This window comes from Acomys russatus, chromosome 13 (assembly GCF_903995435.1).
Source record: "Acomys russatus chromosome 13, mAcoRus1.1, whole genome shotgun sequence".
Classification (NCBI taxonomy): domain Eukaryota; kingdom Metazoa; phylum Chordata; class Mammalia; order Rodentia; family Muridae; genus Acomys; species Acomys russatus.
This window is the reverse complement of record NC_067149.1, coordinates 50996777-51024423: the sequence shown is the minus strand read 5'-3', so window position 1 is coordinate 51024423 and position 27647 is coordinate 50996777. Positions and strand designations below refer to the sequence as shown.

Below are 27647 nucleotides of genomic sequence, written 5' to 3'. Positions count from 1 at the left end.
AAAGAATATACTTGTTAAACGAAACCTTGTCCCACATGGAGAAAACCAAACTCCCGTGGCAGTATTTGTGCACAAATGTTCCTAAACTAAAAATGGCTTAAGGACTGTACCCATGGACTTAACACACAAGCGCTCGTTCTTCATACATTCCAGGCTAAGTTCTTAACGCTGTCCTGAAGTATCTCCCCAAATAAGACTTTTCCCAAGCTAGCTTACATCAGCAGCTCACTGCCTCTCATCCTTAAACATGAATTTATTTCTATACAATGTTCTAAAAACACCCCTTAGTTTGTACATAAGATTTTTTCATTTTTAAATTGCTTTATAACAACTGTATAATTCCTGATTATTGTAATTTTCTTTTCTCTTAAATTTGCCATGATTTTAAAAAATTAAAAGGCAAAATTAAAATGCCATGGCCAGAGGACAAGATGAAAAAAAAAAAAAAAAAAAGACAAAAACAAAACATCAATATGAAAATTCTCAGAGATAATGCATTTATAAACACAGAAATGGTTACAACAAAGATGGCCGTGATGAGCAGGTATATATATATATTTATATATATATATTTATATATAAATCCATGTCCGGCATCTGACCGTGGCACCTAGGGAGCTAAGTCCAGTCCTGCGTGTGCCCTGAATTCTCCCTTGTCTGCAATACCAAATTTGGGGCTTTGCAGAGAACACAGCCAACACAGCTCCCACAGCTCCTTGGACTAGGGTGGTGAGACTGAGAGTATATAGGCCCTTTGTTGGCAGAGAAGGAGGCTACAAGGAAAAATCATAACTCACTCTTAAGCCACCGTTGGTCACCTGGGGGAAATCTCTGGCACCTTGGTGACCATGCATCAGCTACCGCCCTTTTACATATAAAAAGATAGAATCAACACCCAATATGAATCGTGAGGCCTCGTGAGGGGAAGAGAATGGCTCACAGGGGTCAGGCCACGTGCAAAACCTGTTCTTCTACAGGTAAGCATAGAACAGAAGGCTGGCTACATTTAGACCTTCCTTCTGTTTTCTGGGAGGGCCAGCTACTAGTCTTCTATCAGCCCCAACTTTGAAGATGAGTAAGAGAAAGGTAAGCGCCCACACTGGACAAGATGTGAGGTCACAGCAGATCCTTCTCTCAAGCACCAAGCCCCAGTTTTAAAAGCTCTTCTTGGATGGGGGCTGTTGGATAACACTTATCAGCTCAGGTTTCCTTTGCCAATCAGGAGCAGCTGAGATTAAGGATGGTTATCTTGCGAAGGAAAGCCATGCCTGAGACCCAGGGAGCTGGAGACAGGACTTGTCAAGGATGAAGAGAACTTTCCCACCAAGAGTTGACAAAGGAGGGAGCAGAACTTCTCTCGTCTTTCCAGTGGATGGCAGTACGGATCTCTAAGAGCTGGCCAGGTGCTCCACCTGGATGGTGCTGGTGGTGACAGTGAGGCAGATGTCTTTATGATGCTCTGCCGTCTTATAGGGGGTCAGGTCAAAGGAACACTGGGGTGGAGGGTTTGGGTTGCTGTCCCCACCACCCCCACCCTGGGGAGCTGCCCCAGGGGACTGGAAGTGTGGTGGTTGTGGCGGTGGCTGCTGCTGCTGCTGTGAGGCTTGGGAAGCCTGGGCCTGGGCCTGGGCCTGGGCCTGGGCCTGAGCCTGAGCCTGGGCCTGGGCCTGGGCCTGGGCCACTGCCGCCGCTGCCGCCGCTGCTTGTACTTGTTGTTGAAGGTCAGGAGGGTTGTGTTTGCGCATGTGTTTCATTAGATATGTTTCCTGAGGGAGACGGTAAAAAGAAGTTAGAATGAAAGAAAGGGAAAAAGATGACCTGCAACTATCCCCTTAGGCCCTTACTCTCCAGTGTCTATTGATACAGGGATGTTCTGGAGTTGGGGAACAAGAAAAAGACCTTTAGAGGTCACTGGAGACACTGAGCTGGCAGAAGGAAAATTATTTTTTCTTTTTTTGGGGGGGTGGGTGGGTAAGTTGAAGACGGGGTTTCTCTGTGTAGCCTAGGCTATCCTGGACTTGCTTTGTAGACCAGGCTATACTCAAATTTAGTGATCTGACTGCTTCTGCCTCCCCAATGCTGGGATTACAGATGTACGCCACTGCACCTGGCTTGGAAGTTATTTTTCTAAGATCTCTGAGTGAAGCTGTTTTATATCCTTACTCTAGAATCTCATAGAAAATACCTGAAACCTTTCTCTCTCACCCAAGTTTGCCTTATATGTTTAGAATAAAGAGTCACTGCTTAAGGTGCTATTTATCTCTCAACACCGACTCCAACAGTGAGAGCAGGGAAAGCACATGACAAACCATGGACCAACAGACTTCCATCAAAAAGGGACACAGTGATATAGGCGAAAGAAAGGGAAAGCACCAAGTACTTACCGATGTATATGCCCGACTACAGATTGTACAGGTGTACACCTTGGCATGTTTTACTGTGTGTGTAGATAGGTGAGCCTCTAGTGAGGCTGCATCTGTATATGCTCGGTGACAATTGTGGCACTTGAAAGGTTTATCTTTGTTGTGCTGCCGTCTGTGAGACTGCAAAACAAGAAAAACCAAAAGAAGTTGTTATAAAAAACAAAAACAAAACAAAACAAACAAAAAAACAGGGACTAGAAAGATGGCTCAGAGGTTAAGCACATTGGCTGCTCTTCCAAAGGTCCTGAGTTCAACTCCCAGCAACCACATGGTGGTTCACAACCATCTATAATGTGATTTGATGCCCTCTTCTGGTTTGCAGGTGTACATGCAAGCAAAACATTGTATACATAATCTTAAAAAACAAAAACAAACAAAAAACCCCAACCCAATCATTCAATTTTACCAACAAAGCCTCAGGAGCCAGATGTAGAGGTGAAAACCTACTAGCTCAGAGAGTCAGAGAAAGCACCCAGGGGACCTTCCTACTTAGCCCAGAAAGAAGCAGCCCCTTCTCCTTCTCCAAGCTGTCTTAAACACCCTTCAACTCAATGTCCCTCTCCTGTTTCCTGTGCATCTCTCCATCAGCCCTCCAGAATTCCTCTCACTATGGGCTTTTCCCCATGTTCACTTTGTGTCAAATGGATGCTTGCTCCTTGACCTAGGGTTAACTATTTAATACTGTTTACAGATAGCCCTTGGGTTAAAGGTGTGTGACAGGGCTGAACTACATCACAAGGGGTGGGGGGTGTCCAGTTCACAATGGGATCAAATATCCTGCTACAGTGAGTGCTTTTTCTTCCTTGGCTTTATGGAGAGACAGCCCAAAGGTGAGCCCAGGACAGCTTAGCTTCCCTTTCTACAAGAGCTGGAGACTGCTTTGAATGAGACTTCAGGACCAGTGGCTGAGGGAGGAAATAAACCTCACATGGCATACAACTAGGGGCCTAAAAGTTACAGTGACTTACACCAACTTTTCTCTCTCTTCCAGCGGTTCTTAAAGTGAGGTATAGGGACTATCTGGCCCTTGCCAGAGGCTCAGAGAATCAAAACTCTTCAAAGTAATGACACATGGGCTGAGAAGATGACTTATTGGGGAACGTGTGTGCTGTGCATTAGGAGCCTGTGTTCAGATCCTCAGTACCCACAGAAGAGCCGGGTGAGGTGGTGTGCATGGTAACCCCAGGGCTAGGCAGGCAGGGGTGCAAGCAGGAGGACCCCAACTAAAGCTTCCTGGTCTAGTCAAAAATGGAGACCTCTAGATGCAGTAAAAAATCTCAAAAATAAGGCAGAGAGCTACAGAAGCAGATATCCAAGTGTGCCAATACTCATGCATAAACAGCCAGCACATATCTACACATACAAAAGAAGCCAAGTGTTTGCCTCTGCACTCTTGCGCTCTCAGATTCTAGACTGACAAGAGCAGATGCATGTTCAAGTTCAGCTGAGCCACAGAATGCAGAAACTTGCAAAAATCCTGGGCGTGGTAGCACATGAAGGCTGAGGATTAGGATGGTAGGTTCCAGGCCAGCCTGAGTTGCACAACACACCATTTTCAGTGTAACAAAATCACCAGAGCTGGATGCATAGCTTGGTGGTAGTGTGCCTTACCTAGAGTAGCCTATGTAAAATAAACCAAGCCTTGCAAAATAATATCATTCTCCCATTAAGTCCCTTAAGTGGGATTTGGGATACTTATGCTAACATATAATTGGCTTATATATTATTGCTGCTTTGAGGCAGTTTCACGTAGCCTAGGCTGTGATATATTTTATTTTTATACACATATTTGTACAGGTGCCTGGAGTGGCCAGATGGGGCACTGGATTCCCTGAAGTTGGAGTTACCCGCAGGTAGTTGCTGGCTAGCTGGCATGGAGATTGGAACATAAACCCAGGACCTCTGCAAAAACAGCAAATGTTTTGCTCTTTTTTAAGATTTTATTTATTATGTATACAGTATGATCAGATCATATTATAGATGGTTGTGAGCTATCACGTGGTTGCCGGAAACCGACCGAACTCAGGACCTCTGGAAGAGCAGTCAGTGCTCCCAACCACTGAGCCATCTCTTCAGACTCCCAGCAAATGTTCTTAAATGCTAAGCCATCTTTCCAGATGCTAATTTTTTGTTTAGAAAAAAATTTGTCTTACTATGGAGTCCAGCGTAGGCTGGTTCCAGGCACGTGCCTCCACTCCCAGACAGCTAAGGGTTTTGTTTTTTGAGTTATTTTATAATGTGGTCCGCACCAGGGACTGAACCAGACAAGCACTATCAGTGTCTATCAGAACCAGCCTTTCTTCTATTGTGCGTGACTGTGTGTACACGTATAAATGCATTGTGTGTGGGTGTGCACACCTGCCATGCACATGGATAAAAGATAATGGCAATTTTTAGAGTTACTTCTCCCCTTCTACTGTTGGCTGTAGGGGCTGATCTCAGGTCGCCAGGCTTCTATGTTAAGTATGTTTAACCACGAGCCATCTTACCAGCTCCCTGTCCTTAAGAAAAAACTTATTTTTGGGTGTGTGTTCAGGTGCACAGGTATACACAAGCACCCGGAGGCCAGTGATGATCTTGGTGTCATTCCTCAGGAGCTGCCCCCTTGTCTCCTCAGACATGGTCTCTCACTGGCCTGAGGCTAGCCAATAGCCAATTTGGCTAGACTGGCTGGCCAGTGAGCTCCAGGGACCTGCTGGTCCTATTTCTCCAGTGCTGTAATAATAAACACGTACCAAGATGCTGGTTTGTTTTTAAGGTTTTTCAAGGAAGAGTTTCTCTGTGTTGCCCTCGCTGTCCTGGACTCACTTTGTAGACCAGGCTAACCTTGAACTCACAGAGATCACCTGCCTCTGCCTCCTGAGTGCTGGGATTAATGGCGTGTGCCACTACACTCATCTAGGTTTTTTTTTTTTAAGTGGATTCTAAAGACTAATTTCAATGCTGAGCACGGTAGCACACACCTTTAGACCTAGCACTGGGGAGGAAGAAGCAGGTGGAGAGTCCAAGGCCAGCCTGGTCTACAAAGCAAGTCTACAACAGCCAAGGCTACACAGAGAAGCCCTGTCTCAAAAAACAAAACAAAACAAAAAACAAACAAACAAAAACAAAAACAAAAACAAAAAAAAAAAAAAAAAAAAAAAAAAAAAAAAAGAAAAGAAAAGAAAAAAGAAAAAGAAGAAGAAAAAGAAAAAGAGCCGGGCTTGGTGGCGCACACCTTTCATCCCAGCACTCGGGAGGCAGAGGTAGGCGGATCGCTGTTAGTTCGAGGCCAGCCTGGTCTACAAAGTGAGTCCAGGATGGCCAAGGCTACACAGAGAAACCCTGTCTCGAAAAACAAACAAACAAAAAAAGAAAAAAGAAAAAAGAAAGAAAAAGATTAATTTTAAGCCTTCGTGTTTGTGGCAAGCACTTTACTGTCTAAGCTAACTCCTAACACTTGTTTATTTCTAAATTTTCAGACCTTGTTATCATTAAGTTGCCCAGGCTAACCTGAACTCATTTTGTAGCATAAGCAGGCCTTGCACTCTGTATCCTCTGCCTTAGCTTTCCAAGCAGCTGGGATTAAAGACGAGCAGGTTTGCTTCACCTCAAAAATCTTTAAGAGAATTAAGTTCTCCTGAAGACCTCTGAGAATCAGAGTTCTAGCTAAATGGTACTTCCAAGTCTCAGGCTCAAGGTCTTATGTGGAAACAAGATGCTTACCTGCAGATTGGAGAGTTGTGTGAAGGCCTTCTCGCAGCCCGGGTGTGCACATTTGTATGGTCTGTCACCGGTGTGGATTCTGTACAGGACGAGAAGAGGAGGAAGAGTATGGACATCAGCAAGGTCAGTTAGAGACCAGCTCCATACCAGATCTCAGGTTCTTCAGGTTGCCTCCTGAGGAAGCTCCTCAGGCACATCTGCACGAGGTGCTAGCGTTAGCTCCTCTCTGACCTGAAAAGGTCTCTAGTGCCTGACTTCTGGTCATTGTCTATAGCACTCAACTCAAGGAGAGCCTCATTCTGCTGGGAGAAGAGGGACTGAGGTGTCAGCATCCCGGACACAGGCAAGTCATGATTTGACATATAAATCTGCTCCTATAACAACCATCCCAGTCAATGTTCAGAAACAAAAGGTAAATACAATTATAAGGAAAAAGAAAACTATACACTTCCTCCTTGGTCCCCACCCTACAGGCACAAACTGTCCCCTCAACCTTGAGCACCATATCCAGAGATAGTTCTGTGACCAAAGACCAGGTTACAGTGACTACGGAAAGTAGCAGTGACTTTAGTGGAAACTCATGGAAATTCCTAGGGATTTCCCACGCCAGTCTAGGTCCTTAATGATGAGAAACCCTGTGGTCAGAGCCATTTAACCTCTCTCCCCAACACCACAGGGCCCTCTATCTTCTAAGATAAGCCGAGGATGTGAGGGCACATCAACACCTGCTCCTTTTTAGGGGTTTCAGAACCATCTGTAATCAAAGCCTCAAATACACGAAGACTGAATACTCCTCAAGGCAGAGCGTGGTCACTTTCGCGGAAAGCATCACATTCACAAGAGGCAGGGTGAGAGAGCCGATCACCAGGAGTCTGGACTCCTCTTCATCTGGAGATGTCACCACAAGAAACTGTCAGCCCTTCAAGCGCCGGATTCTCTTCTCCCTAGTAACTCCACACCGACGGACAGACGCAAGCATCCTACTTCTGAAGTAGGAGCTTGGTGGTTTGCTTCCAGCTCTCTGTGAATGTTCAGGTCATGTTTCCTTTTGTGCTCTAATCTTGGCATTCCTTGGAATCTTGCTTGTTGCTGATGAGGGTATCCAGGCTGGTGCCAGCTTACAATTGATTATATCTCCCATCCTTAATTGGTGCCCTGAGGACTAGAAGTAGGTCTTCTAAAATCAAATGTCTGCTTTGGCACCAAAGAAATCTGGTTAAGATGTGTGCTTGGTATTTGCAGGAAGGAAAACGAAGGCAAGAGTCATTGTTCCGAGTTTGTCTCTGTCTTTAATCAATCAGGAAATACCACACAATCACTGTCTTTTCAATACAGTTTGTGTTCGACAAAGATTCTCTTGGCATCCACTTCTTTTTTCCTCTGTTTGCCAGTCATATGCTCCTCCAGCCAGGTCTCACCTCCAGCCAGGTCTCTCCCCCGCCCCCCGCATGCGGGTAGTTGTGTGTGTCCGGGGCGGGGGGTGGGGAGGGCATGCCAGCGGGGCGGGATCAGTAGCCCGCCCCTCTCCCTTACCGTGTGTGCTGCTGGAGGTGGGAGAGCTGGCGGAAGGCCTTCTGGCAGTAGGAACAGTTGTAGGGCTTGGCCCCCGAGTGGATACGGAGGTGCTGAGCCAGGTAGGAGGTGTTGGCGAAGGTCTTGGAGCAGTGCGGGCACTTGTGGGGCTTGATGGTCTCCGTGTGCATCTTGGAGTGGATCCTGCCGGAGAGGAGAGGAGGGGAGGGAAGGGGGGAGGAGGAAGCAGTTCGACACCACGGGCTCAGCTCTCTGCTGGGTGAAATGACGTTGCTTGACGGATGAGAGCACCCCCTCCTCCCTCCTCCCAATAAAGCTCCGGCTCGAGAGGCTAATGAAGAGAACACCCGTGTCTAGGTTGTTGCTGACTGCAAGTCGGTGGCTAGAATGGCAGTGAGATGATGAAGAGCTGCAGCCCATGGCTCTTGGTAATCTTACAGTATTCAGTCTTGTCAACCCTTGGCCTTTTCCTAAGGTTACACACTCACCACAATTACCCTGTTTCCAAATAGCAATTTGAACATAGGCCAATACCGCCTGTTCCCCATGGACCTGAAGTGGAACGCACACCATGGCTCTGAACTGAAGCACATAGTAAAAGCAGGGTCTGCTCTGTAGAAGATTTCCAAACAAACACAGAGAGAAACCACAAAAATCGTTCCAGAGTTGGGGATGGACATCACAATTTTCAAGGCCCCCAATACTGCTAGGATACATAGTTTAATTTTCAGACAGTAACAAAGGAGAGTAAGATTTCAAAAGGCAAAGGAGAGAACAGTCGGCACAGGCCACATGGCCTTAGGGGTTTTGTAGCTAGGAAGTGGGAAAAAGCAGCCTTACCGGGTGTGCTGCTGCAGATGGGAGAGCTGGCGGAAGGATTTCTCACAAAAGTTACAACTATAGGGCTTGGCCCCTGAGTGGATACGGATGTGCTGGGCCAGGTAGGAGCTGTTGGCGAAGGTCTTGGAGCAGTGCGGGCACTTGTGGGGCTTGGTCTCGGTGTGGGACTTGGAGTGGATCTGCATCTCCGACTTCGAGTAGAAGGTCAGTGAGCACATCCGGCACCTGCCCAAGCAAGGGCAACATTAGAGCCTTCCCACCCGGAGGTGCTGCTGAGCCTCGAGACCCTGCAAGGGAAGCCCACCTAGCTGACCTCATTTTCTGTTCCAACTACAGTGAGGCTTGTAGGAGCCTTTTCTACTTAAAGAAAGGGTCTCATGTAGCTCAAGCTGGCCTCGAACTCATGATGCTCTTATTTCTTACCTCCCAAATGCTGGGATTATAGCTATATGCCACCAAGCCCAGCCTCTTATTTCTCTACTTGCCTAAGCTAACACAGTGCCCAGCACTTAGAAATACCCAATAAATGCTTAGTAAGTGACCAGATATCCTAAGTGTAAAAAAGCATTCAACCCTGATAAGGCAGAAAATACTATGAGCTGGTGAGTACAGGTCAGTGGTTGCCAGCCATACAAGTATTTTGTTGCTACCTCATAGCTTTAACTTTGCTACTGCTCTGAATCATAATATAAATGTCTGTTTTCTGATGGTCTTAGGCGACCCTGGTGAAAGGGTCATTTGACCCACAGGCTGAAAACCACTGATAAACATCTTCCTGGACCAGTTAAGTTTTCACTTTTCAAGTTAACCCCTATTCCTAGCTTCTCTACTTGTCCCTTAGTATTCACGTCTCTATGCAGTAATGAAGGAAAACTGACTCGATGAGTGAGACCTTCAGATAATTATCTCCTCAGTAATTTCCCCTCCTTTTGGTAGTGACTGTTAAAGAAATGAAGATGGAAAGTACCAGAGTTACTTGGAGGGGCTTTCCCAGCTGCTCTCTGCTCTCTACCCTGTAGCTGATGTTCCATTAATCACTTGCCCCTGCCCCAGGCTCAAGTCAATCAAATGACAGCCAATTTGGAAACAAGCCAAGGTAATGGTCAGGAGTGGATGGTAATTTCTAAGTCCTAACAAGAAAAAATGCTTGAAAAGCAATGATGAGCCATACTAAACCTTTCCTTTTTCTTTCTTTTTCTTTTTCGGTCTTTCAAGACAGGGTTTCTCTGTGTAACAGCTCTCTTTGTCCTGGAACTCGCTCTATAGACCAGGCTGGCCTCGAACTCAGAGATCCGCCTGCCTCTGCCTCCCAAGTGCCGGGATTAAAGGTGTGTGCCACCACTGCCCGGCTTCCTTTCCTTTTTCTTAACCCTTGAAGCCAATGCTGGCACTCCTAAGTGACATCCATAGCACCTGAATACATTCTTACAGGTCACCTGACCCAGTGGATTCTTCCTGCTCTGACACTCTGACACTCTGACCCTTAACTCTGTGCAAGTTAAGCCATATGCCCTTAGATGGTACTGAGTAAAAGCTATCTACACATGACCTAGCAACAGCCTGCCAGAGCACACTGTGAGTTAGCAGAAAGGGCAGTGGTCTGGGAGCCAGGCCCTAGGGTAAGCTATTCTCCTCTCCACCATATTTTTGTCAGTTGGACATCAAGGGGTATGGGGAGATTCTTGTGTTCATTTTAGAATTTTAAAAAATAGCTGACATTAAGACTAGAAAGAAAGAAAGAAAAAAAAAAGACTAGAAAGAACAAGTTCCTTCTGAGAAAATAGTATTTGCTGTAGTCTCTATATTAATGCTTTCACTAAAATCCTAGTAACTTGATAACCAATTTTCATTCTTTAACTCTCTAACTCTGAAGGGAACTCTGACTACCAGTTTACCAGTAGCTATTGGCGGAGACACGCAAACAGCACAGGAGAGCTCAGCATGGAAAGGCAAGCAGTCAACAGGAGTCTAGGTACTTGGGCTCTACTCAAAGTTCAGTTACAAGCTGCCTGTTAACCTAGACCTCAATCTTCTGGTCTTTAAAATGAAGATGTTTTCACCTCTAGAAAGGCCAAGCAAGCACCCAGGACCATCAAAGGTAAACTAAACATTCTTTATTAATAAGACAGCAGCATTGCTTGCGGCCTCAGTATTGATTGGGAAGCCAATGGTGATACAAGTATTTTCAAAGACTGAAGTCAGCAACTGGACATAATGCCACGTGGACGACACCAAAGTAATGTTGTAAGATTAAGTTCCTTTGATAACTAAAATTTCTCAGTCCATTGTTCATTGTTTTAAAAGGACTGTTTTTACAGTGCTGGGGCTAGAACCCAGGCCCTGCCTCACACCAGGAAAGTGCTCTATTACTGGATTGTGTCCTCAGTTCCTGCATACATTTTAATTCAAATCCCATCCCCCTTGAGATGAAAGTTAATTATAAAAAAGAAGATAATTCTAGCACTTGAGAGACCGAGGCAGGCCTGCAATGGGCTTGTATCCCAGCTTGGGCTACAGTGAGAAGGCCTCTGTTGAGAAAGAGGGACTGGACTCTGTATGGGCAGGGATCAGACCCAGGCCTCCCGCATGGCAGGCGAGAACTCTACCACTCAACCACCAGCTCAGAGGCTAAGAGCACTGGCTGCCCTTCCAAAGGTCCTGAGTTCAATTCCCAGCAACCACGTGGTGGCTCACACCATCTATAGTGAGATCTGGTGCCCTCTACTGGCCTGCAGGTTTACATGCAGGCAGAATACTGTATAAGTAATAAATATTAAAAAAAGAAAGAATCAAAGCCTTAATTATAGAAAAACCTGAAAAACTTAACTGAAAATAGCCTGGACAGATTGGCACATGCCTGCAATCTTAGCACCCAAGAAGTGGAGTGGCGACAATGAGGCGATCAAGGCCAGCCAAGCCTGATTGAGACCCTGTCTCAAAACAAGAAACAGACGGGCACCAGAGTAACCAGTCTCAAAGATGGTGGGGTATGATGGCAATGATGGCGACCTTAACTGCTGCTCGGTGCTGCCCGGGACCGGGGTAGGTACTTTTTAAGCACCTTTGTTTCTACTCAAAATAACCTGGCAGGTATTCTCCAATTTCTACAAAAAGGAAGCCAAGGGCTCCAACAACAGGAGATTTGTCAAAGGGCTCGCCATGATATGTCACAATGCTAACCTCATACACAGGTTTAGCACAAGAAGTATTCATGCTGAGGCTGAATATCCACCTGCCAGGGGAAGGCGCTGACCTTTGGTGACCATTTAAGTGCCTCCCTAATCCAAAACTGAGACTTCAAATGCTCTAGTATCCAGAACGTTCTAAGCACCGACAGCACACCGTGAGTAGAAAATTCTGTTACTTCACAGGACACATGGAAGTGTCCTCCATGGGCTCCCTCAAAATACTATGTAAAATTACTGTTAGGCTATCTATATAAAATATATTTAAAACAAATAAATTCCTTTCTCATTTAAAGCTTGAACACAATTTTATTAAAATTTAAAAGAAAAACCACAGGGAAGGCAAGCTGTAATTTTGGCAGATGCCTGGAGGAGGGAAACAGAGAAGAAGAAAGTCACACCTTTTTGAGTTAGGCGTGAAGGTTCAGCAAGCAGTCAGGCCTAGGACAGCCTAGCAGTTACCTGGGTTGAAGAAACTTCAGAGAAAGAGTCCAAAGCGTTAGGGAGAGCCCTCCTAGGCTTGAGCTACTACCCAGAAAGGGGAAAGTTAGGGTAGCTATGCCTTTCCGAGTCCACAGTCTCACAGCAGGTCCACAGCAACTCACTCTCTTTTGAGGCTATGTGGACCAGGCTGGCACTGAATTCCTCATCCTCCCACTTCATCCTCCTGAGGGCTGAGACTGCTGGTGCCAGCCACCACATTCAGCTTAACAAATTTCATGTTCAGACTCAGGCCCTATCCCCAAGGTATTTCCATTATATATGTGCAAATATTCCAAAATTTGAAAAAAGCTGACGTCTTAGCCACTTTTGGTCAGGAGATATTCAACCTACATTTAAAAACTCTGCAAGTCTTAGGAAGCCAAATAAATGCTTTACTGTAAGGTCCTGGCTGTTAGAAATCTGATTCAGGCCAGCTGTGGCAGCGGGAAGGGAAAGCTGGCACCCCACATCATTTAGTCCATTAGTTCAATGGACACCAAACATATCAGACACATTAGGAATGGTATGCAATATAGTGGCCTTGGATCCAATGATCACTTTGAATTTCCCAGTTTTTCTCTAAGATGCTAAAAACAATTTCACATGTTCAGACTTCCTAGATCAGTCTGATTGACCTATTGACCTTCCCATTTATTTCACAGATGGGAACAGAGAGATGAGTCGCCTTGTCCACAGTAGCAGCACCTAGCTCCTCTACTACCCAGTCATGCTGCCGACAACTGGGATGGAAGGAGTTGACACATACATGCACCAAAGTCAGGGGTCTTTCTTTTTTAGCCCAATCGCACAATAAGAAAGAAGGCTAGAATTCTCTGTGACTTAGAAGATGTCTTTGGATTCTAGAATTTTAAGTTCTTGAAGGAATTTTTTCATCTAGGATATAGTCACTGTCTAGTTTTTTTTTTTTTTTTCCCCAAGACAATGTCTCTTTGTGTTAGCCTTGGCTGTCCTGGACTCACTTTGTAGACCAGGCTGGCCTCGAACTCACAATGATCCGCCTGCCTCTGCCTCCCAGAGTGCTGGGATTAAAGGCGTGCGCCACCACGCCCGGCTGCCACTGTCTAGTTTTAAGATCCCCTTTAGTCATCCAAGTGTGGGGGTCTTCAAGAATTCCAAAAACGCTGAGGGCAAAAGGTCCTAGAAGGCTTCCTTCCAACTGTGTACTCACAATTCTTTACATACATATCCATGTGTGTATCCATATTTAGCTGAGAAATCCAGAATAATTTTAGCATGGAAAAAAAATTAATCTGGCAGAATTGAGGATCCTGGTCAACCAGAAGGGCTGCCTCCACTACTTTAACATGTTATAAAATGCATCTCATGTCACAATGACCTCACTTTAAGCAAATACATTAAAAAAAAATCCAGGTATTTACACAATCGAGTTTAAAGGGACTTGCATTTAAGTGACATAATAAAAGAATGCCTTTAAATGAATCAAACTTGTCAGGTACCTTTATAATATGGTATGATGTAAACATTTTCCAGGAACACTTATTGTATAAAGTGGGGTACACCTGTAATAATAAAGCTACAGTGAACTTGTGGATTATGGCTGGAACTCTGCAGTGCTCAATATATTCTGCATAGCAACACCGCCCTCTTCTTCTCATATAAAGAGGTATTTCAACTGCACTTGTGGACACTCTCCATAGAAGAACTATGCAATTCAAGTAAATAATGCTAAGTAATGATCAGCTCTCAGCTTTCTGAATGTCCCAACATTTTAAGATTATCTATACTCCCAACAAATGGGAGGCATACAAAGAATTCAATTCTCCCCATTTTACAGATGAGGAAACTGAGGCGCAGAGAGGGGAAAAGGACTTGCCCAGGGTCACACAGCAAGTTCGTGGTGGAGCCGGGAACTGAATCCATGAGCCCAAGGCTCTGTCCATTTCCTGTGCCGCAGTTCCCTTCGCTCCTAAAATGGGAACAACATTGCCCATCTCGGTACACTAAGGACAGAACCAGTCTCCCAGCCATGCAAACCTGCCCCTGTCTACATCAAAGCTGTGTTAACAGTTAACCCATTCTGCACATTGGGACCAAGTGCCCAGAACCCACTGGAACCCTGACAGCTCTCAAGGAGATTAAAGTTATTTCAACTTTCAAAGGGTAAGGAGTTTCTCTGTATACAGTGCACATGCAATTATGCATGTGCCTTTTTGGAATGGACAATATAAGAGAAAGGAGGATCAAAATGACTTCCATGAGTTAGAAAGTGAGCAAACAGTCATTTTATAGGTATACTATTCCTCCCACCTTTTCATATAGACTCCTCCCATCCCAACCATGCAGGGACTGATGGGTCAGTGCTCAACACAGCCCAAGAGATGGGGGATGGCACACAGGCTACGTTAGGTGCTTACCAGAAGGATTTCTTGGAAAAATAAGAAACAGAAAGGGGGAGGGGGAAGCTGCAGACATTGTCTGGAACCCAGTCTGAAGCCTTATTACAAGAGAGAAACTCTCCTGACACTAAAAAAAATCAGTCAATGACTCTGACAAAACCTGAGTTTTAAAAGGGTGCAGTGGAAGAAGGGGTCTAACAACTACACGTGCCAGTAGCTCCACCTTCCTATCACAATACATGACACCTGGACATGCAAATGGCTCTCAGGTAGACAGCTGCTGAGAGCACAGAGCCTGACTTGGGGCAGGACCCAAAGAAGATAGGGGAGACTTCAGTGACCCTCAACCCATCCTGCCCCTGGCTCTGATTCCTACCTGTAGGTCTTGCCATCTTTCTGATGGTCATCGTCATCAGGGGCAAGGACGTAGGGGTCATTCATCTCAGGAAGCCCTGACTCCAGCATCCGCTTCTTCTTGCGGCCCCGAGGAGGCTTAGGAGGAGCCACGGGACCACCTCCACCACCACCTCCGCCTCCTTCCTCAGTTAGAGTAGATGCTACCTTCTTGGAGAGGTCAGGGACCACCTGTAGGGCTTGTGAGCCAGGGGGGAGAGCTGAGACAATCATGGGAGCCGAAATAGGGAAGGTCTGAGCTGCCGAGGCTGTGGTCACAAGAGAGCCTGACGGGGATGTGATTACCAAACCAGGACCTGGGGTTGGAAGAAAACAGAGATGGAGTCATGCTGTTCACCTCTGACACTGATCTATTTCATTTCCCCCACAATCGTCTAATTAGCCCCTTGCCACCACCCTCCAGCCCACAATATACAGGAAATCCCAAACACTATATAAAAACAATGGTTTCCTAACCCTTGTCCCCAGCCCCCCTGGTAACAGTGAGATTTACCCCTTGATTGACTCCCTTCTCTTCTCCACCTCTGAGAACAGGAGACTCCTTGATTCAGAGAAGGAAAGAATGTCACCTCCTCAAAGGCAGGGACCGCATCTTCTACTTCTTTGTATCCCCCACAATGCCTAGCACATTGCTAGGTACACAGTAGGCACTTAATAAAAATCTGATTGAGGAATTAAAGACATACCCCACTCCCCATGTCCTCAGAGCCCTCCAGACTGGGGTACCGACCATGGGAGATCAGCACCTCAGAGTGGAGAGGAGCAGGGGTGCTTACCCGCAGTCATCAGGCCGGTAGACGGCACGGGGACCACTGTGATGTTCTGGGTGACCGACGCCTGACTGTGTGGAGTCAGCTGCTCTGACTTGGACTCTGTGTCCATGCTGATGCCAGAGGACAGGGACACTGAGGCAGGCACTGTCAGCAAAGTGGGGTAGTGAGGTGGTGCCAGGCCACAGCCCTTCTCTGGCAACAGCTGGTCCTTCATCTTGTTGATGAACATAGTGTTTTCAATCTGAAAGAGAAGAAGGGGAGAGGAGCACCCTCTTCAGAAAGAGCTCACCGGGGGTCAAGGAGCAAGGGTTGGTATCTGTGTTTCTGGACAGGAGCCAGAGCCGAGCACTATGTAACGCTCAGTAATAACGGATTCAGTGAAGTAGTATGTCTTACACTGCTTCAGGCCCCATACAGCAGAAACGACAGCACGAAGGAAGAATGTACTACTCAGAGCTGAAACAGATACTGGAGAGAACAGCAGCACACAGCACTTACCTGCCCTGAGACGGTTGGGATAGAAGGCCAGAAGTATGGGTTAGAATTGAAGTGAGACTCTTCCATTCTACCTGAGAAGAGACAGACCGCATGTCACACCTAGCAATAACTCCTGAACGGCAGTAACGGGGCAGAGCAGCTGGCGGGATTCCAGTCTCTGGCACCCAACCACACAACTAGGAATTAACAGTCATGACTTCAATGTCTAGACCAATGTGGCACAGAGCTGTAATCTCAGCACTCAAGGAGCTGGAGTCTGAGGCCAGTATGAAGTACTTATTGAAACGTTCTTTAAAAATAATAAATTAATGGAAACAACCAGGGAGCAGTACTGGCCCACCCCAAAACACAATTTTAAATGATTGACAAAATATACATGCATCCCATTGAGCCACAGAATGTTTGCCAACCTGTAAAAAACCACAACTGGCATTTTACTTTGAAGAGAAATGAAGTTACAGGAAAGAGATGTGCCCAAGGCCCCGCAGTGCCAGTCACTCACAGACTGGAAAACAGCCATGGCATCTTTCATTGTTTCCCCATTTCCCTTATTCCTAAAGTCTATTTTCGTTGAAAAGCTTTTTTTCCCCCTTCCAGACTTCCAACCAGCACATCTATGAAACTGCAATTCACAGTTTGAAAAGGCTTAAAACTGGCAGACACCTGAGCAGTCTGAACAGCCTAAGATCTTCTACCTCAGCCTCTTTTCCACCTGGGGCTACAGGCATGTACCACCACACCTGCCTATAAAGCCATCTTTGAGTATTAGACGGGACCTGGAACAACACTACATGAGTATCACCAAGAACTGAAGAACATCCAGGGTCATGCCGGGCTGGGCAATGTGAAACAAGGAATTACCAGTAAAAAAAAAAAAAAAAAAAAAAAGAAAAGAAAAAATTGTAGGGACTGGAGAGATGGCTCAGAGGTTAAGAGCACTGGCTGCTCTTCCAGAGGTCCTGAGTTCAATTCCCAGCAACCACATGGTGACTCACAACCATCTATAATGAGATCTGGTGCCCTCTTCTGGCCTGCAGGTGTACATGCAGGCACAACACTGTGTACATGGTAAATAAATAAATCTTTTTAAAAAAATTGTAAAGGTTGGTGTGTGTGCGCGCATTCATGCAGGTGCCCATGGAAGCCAGAAGAAAGGATTGGAATCCTTGCAGCTGGAGTTGTGAGCCACTCTATGTGGTACTGGGACATGAACTTGGAGCCTCAGGAAGAAAAGAAAATACTCTTCAAACAGGTTACCAGCTTTTAAAAGGAGTTGTAGCCAGGTGTGGCGATGCACGCCTACAATCCTAGCACTCAGGAGGCAGATTTCTAGTGAGTTTCAGGGTCTGAAGAGATGGCTCAGAAGTTAAGGGTTGAGAGAGCTTGCTGCTCCAGTTCTGGGAAACGCAAAACTCTCTTCTGGCCTCTGCAGGGGATCTCATGGAAATGTGTGTGCAAATACACAAACACATGCATACATATGTATAAAGAATAAACTGAGCTGGGCACGGTGGTGCATGCCTTTAATCCCAGCACTTGGGAGACAGGCAGGAGGATCTCTGTGAGTTCAAGGCCAGCCTAGTGCCGAATGAGTTCCAGAACAGCCAAAGCTACACAGAGAAACCCTGTCTCAATAAAACCATAAAACCATAAGTAAATACTAGTAATGATAGAACAGAAAAAGGAACAGCAGGAACAAACATTACCACCAAAGATAAGTATTTTAAAGAGAAAGAAATGTCAATTGCCCTAATTTGATTGTTAAAATACATGTATCAAATTACCACATTGTCCATAAATACGGCCAATTAGTACATGTCAATTAAAAAACAAAGCAAAACAAACCACTATGCTGAGCCAAGAGCAACCAGCTTTCAGGAAAATAAAGGCTGTGAGCAAAAGCTGAGCTGTTTCCAGTGCTGGGTTTAAAGGCGTGTGTCAACCACTGCCTGGCTATTTCCTTTATTCTACAGGGAGAAATTAGACCTCCCTTTTATTTGTTGTTTTTTTGGGTTTCAGAGCTTTTTTTGGGGGGGGGGGTTCTCTGTGTACCCTTGGCTGCCCTGGAACTCAGGCTGTAGACCAGGCTGACCAAGTTTTTAATAACATGCAGTTCAAGATCATACTTTCATGAAACTTCACTTAGGTACCAATATAATGCATTTTAGAAAGAATAATGAATAAAAAGCACCAATCTTAGCTGGGTGTGGTAGCGAACACCTTTAATCACAGCACTCAGAGATGCAGAGGTAGGTGGATAGCTCTGAGTTCAAGGCCAGTCTGATCTACAAATCGAGTCCAGGACAGCCAAGGCTACACAGACAAACCCTTTCTTAACAAAACAAAACCAACCCCCCCCCAAAACAAACAAAAGACCCAGCCAATCTTAACCAAGTGTGATGGTACATGCCTATCCGCACAGCACTTGTGGGAGGCAGAGAGAAGAGGACGCCGAGTTCAAGGCCATCTTTCTCCTTCAATGCTTGAGAGTATCCAAGGCCAGTCTGGGACATATGAGACTCTTGTCTCAAAAACCAAACAGCCAAGGGCTAGTAAGTTGGCCCAGCCATATAGTTTTCTTGAAGAGAGAAATGGCCAGATGTGCAATTAATTACTGATTCATGGGCTGTAGCCAATAAACTGGCTGGAAGGCCAGGGATTTAGAAAGCGCATGATTAGAAAATTGGTGAGGACAGGCGTGGTGACACATACCTTTACTCACAGCACTTGAGAGGCAGAGACAGGTGGAGTTCTCTGTGAGTTAAAGGCCAGCCTGGTCTACAAAGAGAATCCAGGACAGCCAAGGCTACACAGAGAAACTCTGTCTCAAAAAGAAAAAAGGAAGGAAAGAAAAAATAGACAAGACAAGACATCCGGGGAAGAAGTATGTGGAGGAGCTCTGCAAATGAGCAAGGATGTGAAGATACTCAGTATGTCTCACGTAAACACTCATCAAAAGGTGACTTCAACTGAGGAGTTCACTAATCAAATAAGACGAGCCATTCTGTAAACAGTGCCCCGCGCCCCCCGCAGCCCTATCACTGTCCAATGGGCCCATGAACAAAGTAGCTATGGTGGCAGAGATGGGAGTTATGCATGGGCCTGCCAACAAGGATTTCCACTCACTGCTGACTGCCTACAGCTGCTGCTCACCCTAAGGCACCATTTCTGGTCCCAGCCAGCAACCTGGTGGCAAGTTGACCCTATGAGGCCACTTCAGAAGAGGAGAACACTCTGTCCTTACTAGAGTGGACACTTGGTCTGTCTTTCTGCTTCTAACAAAAGTACCATCCGTGGACTTCCATACTTTATCTGTTAAGTTTCAAACCTGGGACAAGTGGCTGAGGTGCCTGCCTATTTAACCCAGCCCCCAGGTCCTCCCAGCACCCCACCTCAGTCCCTACACTACAGGATATGGCTGGCATACTCCACCCTCTACCCTAAGTCCAGGGGTCTCAGAGGCTCTTCCCAAAATCCAGGCATTTTGGTTACCCAACCACTTTTATACACTTAAAGAAAAAAAATATCCAGCCTGGTCTACAAAGTGAGTCCAGGATGGCCAAGGCTACATAGAGAAACCCTGTCTTGAAAAACAAAAAAAAAAAAAAAAAAAAAAAAAAAAAAAAGAAAAAAAATATTTTTTTTTTGGTTTTTGAGACAGAGTTTCTCTGTGTAGACTTGGCTGTCCTGGATTCTCTTTGTAGACCAGGCTGGCCTCGAACTCACAAAGACCCACCTGCCTCTGCTGGGATTACAGGTGTGCACTACTACACCCAGCTTAAAATAATTTTTTGTTTTTCGAGACAGGGTTTCTCTGTGTAGCCTTGGCTGTCCTGGACTCACTTTGCAGACCAGGCTGGCCTGGAACTCACAGCGATTCTCCTGTCTCTGCCTCCTGAGTGCTGGGATTAAAGGATTAAAGTTGTGAACCACCACGCCCGACTTAAAATAAATATTAAAAAAAAAAATTAAAGTAACAGAGGGCCAGAGGATAATGGTACTTCCTGCCAAGCCTAGTGACCTAAGATTAATCCTTAGGATTTAGACAGTAGAGAGAACAGTTTATGACAAAATACACTCTGAACGCCACATGTGATCTATGCTGCACCCCATATGAAAATTGTAAATTTTTTTTCCAGGATAGGGTTTCTCAGTGTAGCTGCTGTCCTGGTACTTGCTTTTTAAACCAGGATGGCTTCAAACTCTGAGATCTACCTGCCTCTGTATCCTCAGTGCTGGGATTAAAGGCGAGCACCACCACGCCCAGCTTTAAAAATATATTAAGTGTTTTTTGTTTGTTTGCTTGTTTTTTCAAGAAAGGGTTTCTCTGTATAACCCCAGTATTATATACAGTGTCCTGGACTCCCTCTGTAAACCAGGCTGGCCTCAAATTCATAGAAATGTGCCTACTAAATGCTGGGATTACAGATGTGTGCCACCATGCCCAGTTTGTAATTAATTAAAAACAAAATAAAATCACAACCTGCCAATCAACACAACACATGCTTTTTAATTTCAGGATTGGGGAGGCAGAGGCAAGAAGGACTTGTTGAGTTCAGGGCTAGCTTGTTCTCCATAGTTCCAGCCAAGGATTCATAATAAGACTGTCTCAAAATAAAATAAAGAGCTATTTCTATAAACATGTCAGCCCAAACCCAGGCACATAAAAATTACTGCTCACAAAGCATTAATATTTAGCTATAAAATGACACGTGAGAAAAAAATGTTGCCATTTGTAGGACATAGTAGCTCTTGCCTAGAACCTAAGCACTTGAGAGGCTGAGACAGGACTATGTGTTAGAGGCTGGCATCTGCCCTACATAGTTGCAGGCCAATCTGGGTACCAAGTATAATCCTATTTCAAAGACTACAGACGGGGTAACATGTCTTAGCAGGTCAAAGTGCTGGCTGCCAAGGCTGACAACCTGAGTTGCACACGGTGAAGGGAAAGAACCAACTCCTGCAACTCGTCCTCTGACCTCCACAGGTGTGCTATGTCTCACATTTGTGCACACACATACACAAAAGTACAAAACAACCAAAAGTATACTATCCTTCTACTGAGAATTTATCCTAAACCCATATATTCCCTAACATGAGACCAGCTGGGGAGCCAAGAATGAAGGCATGGCTAAAATAAACGCAAATGGTGCCCTAGAAGTCGTACCACTCAAATTCTCACTTCCCCCAACATTCTCACAACCTAAAGAAGTCCACACAAAGCCGGGCGTGGTGGCGCACGCCGTAAATCCCAGCACTCGGGAGGCAGAGGCAGGTGGATCGCTGTGAGTTCGAGGCCAGCCTGGTCTACAAAGTGAGTCCAGGACAGCCAAGGCTACACAGAGAAACCCTGTCTCAAAAAAACAAAAACAAAAAAAAAAAAAAAAAAAAAAAAAAGAAGTCCACACATATTACAGGGAAACCGTCAGTTTTAATTATGCTGATGCATTTATTTTTTGGTGGTGGTGGTGGTTTGGTTTGGTTTTGTTTCTGAGACAAGGTTTCCCTGTGTAGCCTTATTGTCCTGGACTTGCTTTGTAGAGCAGGCTGGCCTCGAACTCCCAGAGATCCACCTGCCTCTGCTTCCCTGAGTGCTGGAATTAAAGGCATGCGCCACCACACCTGGCATATACTGATGCATTTAAAAAACAAAAAAAGTGCTTAGTGTGGTGGCTGGCGCAGCCTTTAATCCCAGCACTCGGGAGACAGAATCAGGAGGATCTTGTTGGGTTGGAGACTAGCCTGGCCAATGTAGTGAGACCTCATCTCAAAAGTCAATAAATAAATAAGGAGCAGGAGAGACGGCTCAGTAATTAAAAAGCACTTGCTGCTCCCTCCTGGGCTCACTACGCAGCATCTCCACAACCATCTGTAACTCCAGTTTCAGGAAATTCAATTGCCTTCTCCTGGCCTCCACAGCCACTAGGTATGCGAGTGATACAGACATACACGATGGCAGTAGTCCATGCTTCCAATCCCAGCACTCAGGAAGCTGGGGCAGGGAGATTATGATTTCAAGACCAATCTGGAGCTGTCAATACGGCTCAGTGGACAAAGGTGATTGTCACCAAGTACAATGACCTAACTTTGATCCTCAGACCCCACAGGATAGAAGAACTGACTTCCACAAGCTGTCATCTGACCACTATACTTGAAGCACAGCACATACACCCACATTTAAGTTCTTTCAGTCCTCTACCATGCCTCCCACATGCATGCAGAAGACCAATCTGGGCTACAGTGAGACCACGTCTCAAAAACAAAACAAAGAACAAGAACGAAAGGAGAAGAACTGGTGAACTGGCTGTAATCTAGAACCTGGGAGCAGGCAGCGGACTTCTCTTACAGCCCCAGAGAACAACAAAAGGGAAAGCAAGCAGTAAGAAAGTTTTCAGATTAAAAATGAGTTTCAACTTTGCTACTCCATCAAGCCTCAAGTATTTAGTTAGTAAGAAGGGAAGTCTAAGTTCACAAAAAGGAAAAAACAAAAAGACAAAAAAACCCAAAATGGTCATAATTTAATTAGCGATTTTATTTCCAGTCTCCAATCTTGGCCTGGTGAGGAGGCTCGAAAGAGAAAGCGCTTGCTCACTACACACAAAGCCCTGGGTTTTATCTCCAGCACCTCATAAACCTGGGTGAGGAAAATCGCTTGTTGCAGTAATTAGCATCAAAATACAGGTCATCCTGGGCAACATGAGACCTTATCTTAAAAAATAATGGGTGCACTCAGGGGTGTAGGTGTGTGTGTCTGTGTGTGTGTGTGTGTGTGTGTGTGTGTGTGTGTGTGTGTGTGTGTGTGTACACGCACACACACATGTGCCTTTAATCCCAGCACTTGGGAGGCAGAGGCAGGTGGATCTCTGTTGAGTTCGAGGCCAGCCTGGTCTACAAAGTGAGTATAGGACAGCCAGGGCTACACAGAGAAACCCTGTCTCGAAAAACCATAAACAAACAAATAAGAAAAAGTAAAAAGAGAGCTATCAAGATGGCTCAGCAGAAAGTTACTTGCCACCAGGCCCCAGCTTGAGTTGAGGCCCAGAATCCCCACGATGGAGACCCAACTCCTTCCAGTTGTCCTCTGGCTTCCATGTGAGGACAAACATACACAAAATAAATAAATCACAAATAAAAAACAAAACAAATGATTTCTGATTTCAAAAGCAATCACTGGAAGTGAAAGAGGTGTTAACAGGGGGGCGAGCACTCCTGCACCGTTCTGCCCCTCCGCCCAAAGGCACAGGTGTCATAGCCTTGGCTGATATGATATGGTGAGGGCCACCACTTTATATAACTTGCTATTTTGTCCTGTGTGTGTGTGTGTGTGTGTGTAATAAACAGAGACACCAGAGGACAACCTCAGGTGTCACTCCTCAGGTGGCATTACTTTATTTTTAGATACTGAGTCTCTCACCAATTCGGCTAAGCTGCCTAGCCACTCTGCCCAGGGACCTGACTCTGCCTCCCTGGCGCTGAGCCTGCCATGCCCAGGTTTCTTACATGGATTCTGGGGACCAAGCCTGGGCCCTCCTGCATCCATGGCAAGTACTTTACCAGCTGAATTATCTCCCCAGCTCCTTATGGTTGATGTTTTTAAAAGCCTGTTTCTTTGTGTATTGTAAGTATATGGGTGTTTCATCTGCATAACAGAAGAAGAGGGCATCAGATCCCGTGGGACTACATATGCCTGTAGTCCAAGCACTTAGGTGGCAGATGTAGAAGGATCACCTCAAGTTTGAAGACAATCTGGTTTACTTAGTGAGTTCCAGGCTAGCCAGGGCTACATAGCAAAATCATGTCTCCAAAAAAACACAGTACAACGGTTTCACTATTACCATCAGGTCTTACAGTTTGACTTCTTGCAGACTTACTACTAGAGCAGACGCTGTGTAATTTAATCCCTTTTATTTAAACTCTCCAATAAGTAGTGTTCCCCCTGAAAGACATTACCCGACACATCAAATTGAAAAAACCCCACGTGTTACAGTCTCATCGCTCAACACAACCACTCAAACATGCCACTGGGCACTAAGACCGGGGGACCTCTCCAAACCTGGCTCTGCTTGTGTTTGTAAGCTACCCCATAAGGACTGTACTGACTGTACTAACAGTCAGGGTTCTTGGGTTTCCACAGCAGAATAAATTTTTCTGACAAAATGTAACCTCACTCAGTGGCTTCACCTGAGCATTTCACATTTCATCCCTGCTGAGTCCCAGTGGCTGTGAAAGGTAACAAAGGTACAGTGCCAACTTTGTACACAAAAACTTCCTGGGTACCACAAGAAACAAAAAGGAAGCCCCCTGCCCCGCAAGCAAACACCAGTATCACAAGTGTTGATTACTTAAATAATTCTGTCATACTGTTAAGGAAAAGAAAAGAAAAAAAAAGACCATTTGACTATGACCCCATCTCCTCCCAAATCATTAAACCAAGATTGTCTTACCCTCTCTCTCTCTTCCTCCTGTCGTCTTATTCCTTCTCCTTTCCAGGGCTCCTGAACTTTCTGGAAACAAATTGTCTAGGTTACAAAGGCCAGTAAGGAGAGGCCACTAGAGAACTGTGGAGCACCTCAGAAGTTCTTTGACTGTCAGCAATCTGGAAAGCAGGCAGCTTCCTCAACTAACCATCCAAGGATGGGACGTTCAGGGCCACCGACTACGTGAATATAAGGGAAATAAAGCCAGTTCCCCAAAACTAAAGATGAATCCTATCGCCAGCATTTGGGTTCCACTCCTAGGCTCAGACACTTATTCTTCTTTGCCCAGGGCTACAAGTAACCAGGAGTCAGAGAACGGAAGCGATGAAGGAGGGTCCTCCTCCTCCTCCTGAGAAGTGGCCGGCTGTAGGGGGGATACCCAAGCCCCTGTGTCAGGCACAGTGCCAAGTTCAGGCCCAGCCACTTCCTCTAGCCTCGCCCCCCTCACTCCCCACTTCGGCGAGGACTTCGCCCCCTGCCTACCCAAGGCCTTGTACCAAGAAGTACCTCCTTCAACCTTCAGTGGTCTATATATTGGAGACTCCCAGCTGTCCCCCTAAAACCTTCGCTCCCTTGAGACACCCAACTGGGTCCTTCCTCCCGATGTCAACTCCCACTCCTTCCTCAAAGACTGGTCTTTGGGACGTCCCTCCTTCACCCCTCCAGGGAGCTGAACTCTGCCACCCACCAGACAGGCACCCGCCCCCTAAGCTCCCCCCCACTCCTCCTCAGCGCCCGCTCCTCCACAACCACTTCCGGTTCCGGGACAGACACACTTACAGTCACATCGTGGAACACCCCCCCCCCCCCGCTTGCCCAAGGAAAAGGGGAGGGGGAGGAGCAAGGAGCTTGGCGCGCACCGACCGCAGCGGCGCGAGACTCACCCGGCGGCGGCGGCGGCGGCGGCGCCAGCGCCAGAGCCAGCGCGCAGGAGGGGCGGCGTTTGCAGGGAAAGCGGGGAGCCGAGGGAGTGGGAGGGCCCGCAGGGCGCGGGATGGTGGGAAACGCAAGGCGGGGCGCACGGGCATGCACTGCGAGCGCGAGACGGACCCCCACACTCGCACAGGCTGCGCGAGAGACACCCGCAGGGCGGGGGCGCAAGGCAGCGTGTGGCCCCCCGCCCTCCCTCCTGAATACTCACCCGGAAGTGGTGCTGCGGCTCGTGCTCCCGGGAACCCCAATTCCTCCACGCCCACTTCTACCCCCCTTACCCCCCCAACAGTCTCAGTGAGGAGTCGTTTTATCGGAGAAGGCGGGAGAGCCGGAAACGAAAAAGGGGGGGCATAGACATGGGAGGGCGGCAGCAGGAAGGGGGGGTAAAGAGTTCAGAGGCCGAGTCACTTCCGGGATCGGCTAGAACACATCCGGCGCTGTTAGGGCGCTGGTGTAGTCAGGGCGGAAGTTACGACAAGTAAGGGCGGAGGTGAATCCTACCCGGGGAATTGTAGAGCGATTGGTGGATGTGACGCCCTAACGGAAATGAAGGCAGGTTCTGTAAAGGGCTGAAGCTGAGCATTCGAAGATCGCTTCCCAGCTTCCGGAAGAGACTTCTGGGGAAGTGGGAGGGTGGAAACTGGACAGGCTTCATGAATTATGCATCAAGACACTAAAGACAGTTTAGATTTCTCCCCTTTTTCTAGATTTAATTTTAGTTTTATATGTATATACTTGTGTTAATGTATGCTATGGGTGCAGGTGATCTCAGAAGCCCACTGACAGCGGCGAACTTTCCTGCCTAGGTGCTGGGAACCGAACCTCCGAAACTCCTTAGGGCTGCGCCAACTAACTCCAGCCCCGTAGAGACCGTACGGATTTTTAAAAGACAGAGGTCACGGCTCATTTCTGAGTGGACTAGGCTGTTGTACGCAATTAACTTTTTTTTTTCGTGTAATTTCACGAATGTCTCTTTGCTGAGCTAGGATGGAAAAATCTAATTTCTTTGAATATTCAAGAAAAGGTAGAGCCGGGCGTGGTGGCGCACGCCTTTCATCCCAGCACTCGGGAGGCAGAGGCAGGCGGATCGCTGTGAGTTCGAGGCCAGCCTGGTGTACAAAGTGAGTGCTGGGATGAAAGGCATGCGCCACCACGCCCAGCTGAGACAAGTTCTTACATAGGTATAATTAAAACTGGCCTTGAATCCTTGATCCACTTTCCTCCGCCTCCTAGGTGATGGGATTTTGAACCTCCTCTCTAAGTCTATAGCTTTTACTGTTAATTATAATGAGTTCGTATATCTGAATCCCTAGTAAGATTGTCAAGGAAGAAACTGTCCACGGTAGAGACGGAAATAATATATGTGTAGAGTCACAGAGATGCTGTCCCATAGAGGAGCTCAGCTTCCTTCTGTCCTATCTTGTACCTTCCCTATGCTGCTAAACTGCTGGCATGTAACAACTCCAAGGTAGGATGGGACAATGGGACTAACTCCCTAAATGCTCGCTTTATATCCCATCTGCTGCCTTCACTGATCTGCTAGGCTCTGAGACCCCCTACTCTCATATTTTTGGTTGTGAACCTAGCCTTTAAGAGCTGAGCCATCTCTCAGCCCAAGACACCCCACTCTCTAAAGACTATACAAGTAATTTCCTTTGTTCTGCAAGTGCCTGTTGGGTCTCCTATGCCAGCTTCTTCTACTTCGAGTGGCTGGTGTGCTTAAAGTATGTGGTAACCAGAAATCCACCTCAGTACCAAACCTGGACAGAATGTTTAGTATTTAAAATAATGGTTGTTTACTTATGTATGTATTTATGTATTTAGTAAATATATTTAACCACAAGGCTGTACAACATGATCTGGCTAGAATCTCTCTGAGCTCAGGCCTGTTTTGGCTAATGCAAAGTTGAGTCCCCTTAGTGAGAAAGCAAAATTACTCTAACAAAGAACTATGATCTTATTCTATAGATAATTAAAGTGGGACTGTCTAAGTGACTTTCCCCTC

General features: G+C 46.3%; 1 protein-coding gene across 15 annotated transcripts; it reads right to left on the bottom strand.

Moving 5' to 3' along the window:
* Nucleotides 1-121: 121 nt before the first annotated feature.
* Znf384 (zinc finger protein 384) lies at nucleotides 122-25998 on the bottom strand. Of its 15 annotated transcripts, none has more exons than XM_051155364.1 (12): nucleotides 25851-25998; nucleotides 24677-24736; nucleotides 16233-16299; nucleotides 15738-15975; nucleotides 15455-15502; nucleotides 14924-15257; nucleotides 14025-14117; nucleotides 8502-8726; nucleotides 7662-7844; nucleotides 6129-6207; nucleotides 2385-2543; nucleotides 122-1766 (listed from the first exon to the last, which is right to left on the bottom strand). In XM_051155364.1, exons 3-12 carry the CDS (start codon nucleotides 16296-16298, stop codon nucleotides 1389-1391), a joined length of 1803 nt encoding a protein of 600 aa, XP_051011321.1. In that variant the 5' UTR covers nucleotide 16299; nucleotides 24677-24736; nucleotides 25851-25998; the 3' UTR covers nucleotides 122-1388. The 15 variants fall into 15 exon arrangements, with proteins under 15 accessions (XP_051011321.1, XP_051011322.1, XP_051011319.1 ...); XM_051155365.1 differs by lacking the exon at nucleotides 25851-25998 and adding an exon at nucleotides 25594-25839; XM_051155362.1 differs by lacking the exon at nucleotides 25851-25998 and adding an exon at nucleotides 25193-25405.
* Nucleotides 25999-27647: the final 1649 nt, after the last annotated feature.

Coding starts and splice junctions, on each gene's coding strand:
- Znf384 (XM_051155364.1), bottom strand. CDS start 16,298: ATGGAAGAGTCTCACTTCAATTCTAACCCATACTTCTGGCCTTCTATC. Junction 15,503..15,737: donor TACCGGCCTGATGACTGCGG/GTAAGCACCCCT, acceptor CTCTGAATCAAG/GAGTCTCCTGTTCTCAGAGG. Junction 7,845..8,501: donor CATCTGCAGCAGCACACCCG/GTAAGGCTGCTT, acceptor CCTCTCCGGCAG/GATCCACTCCAAGATGCACA.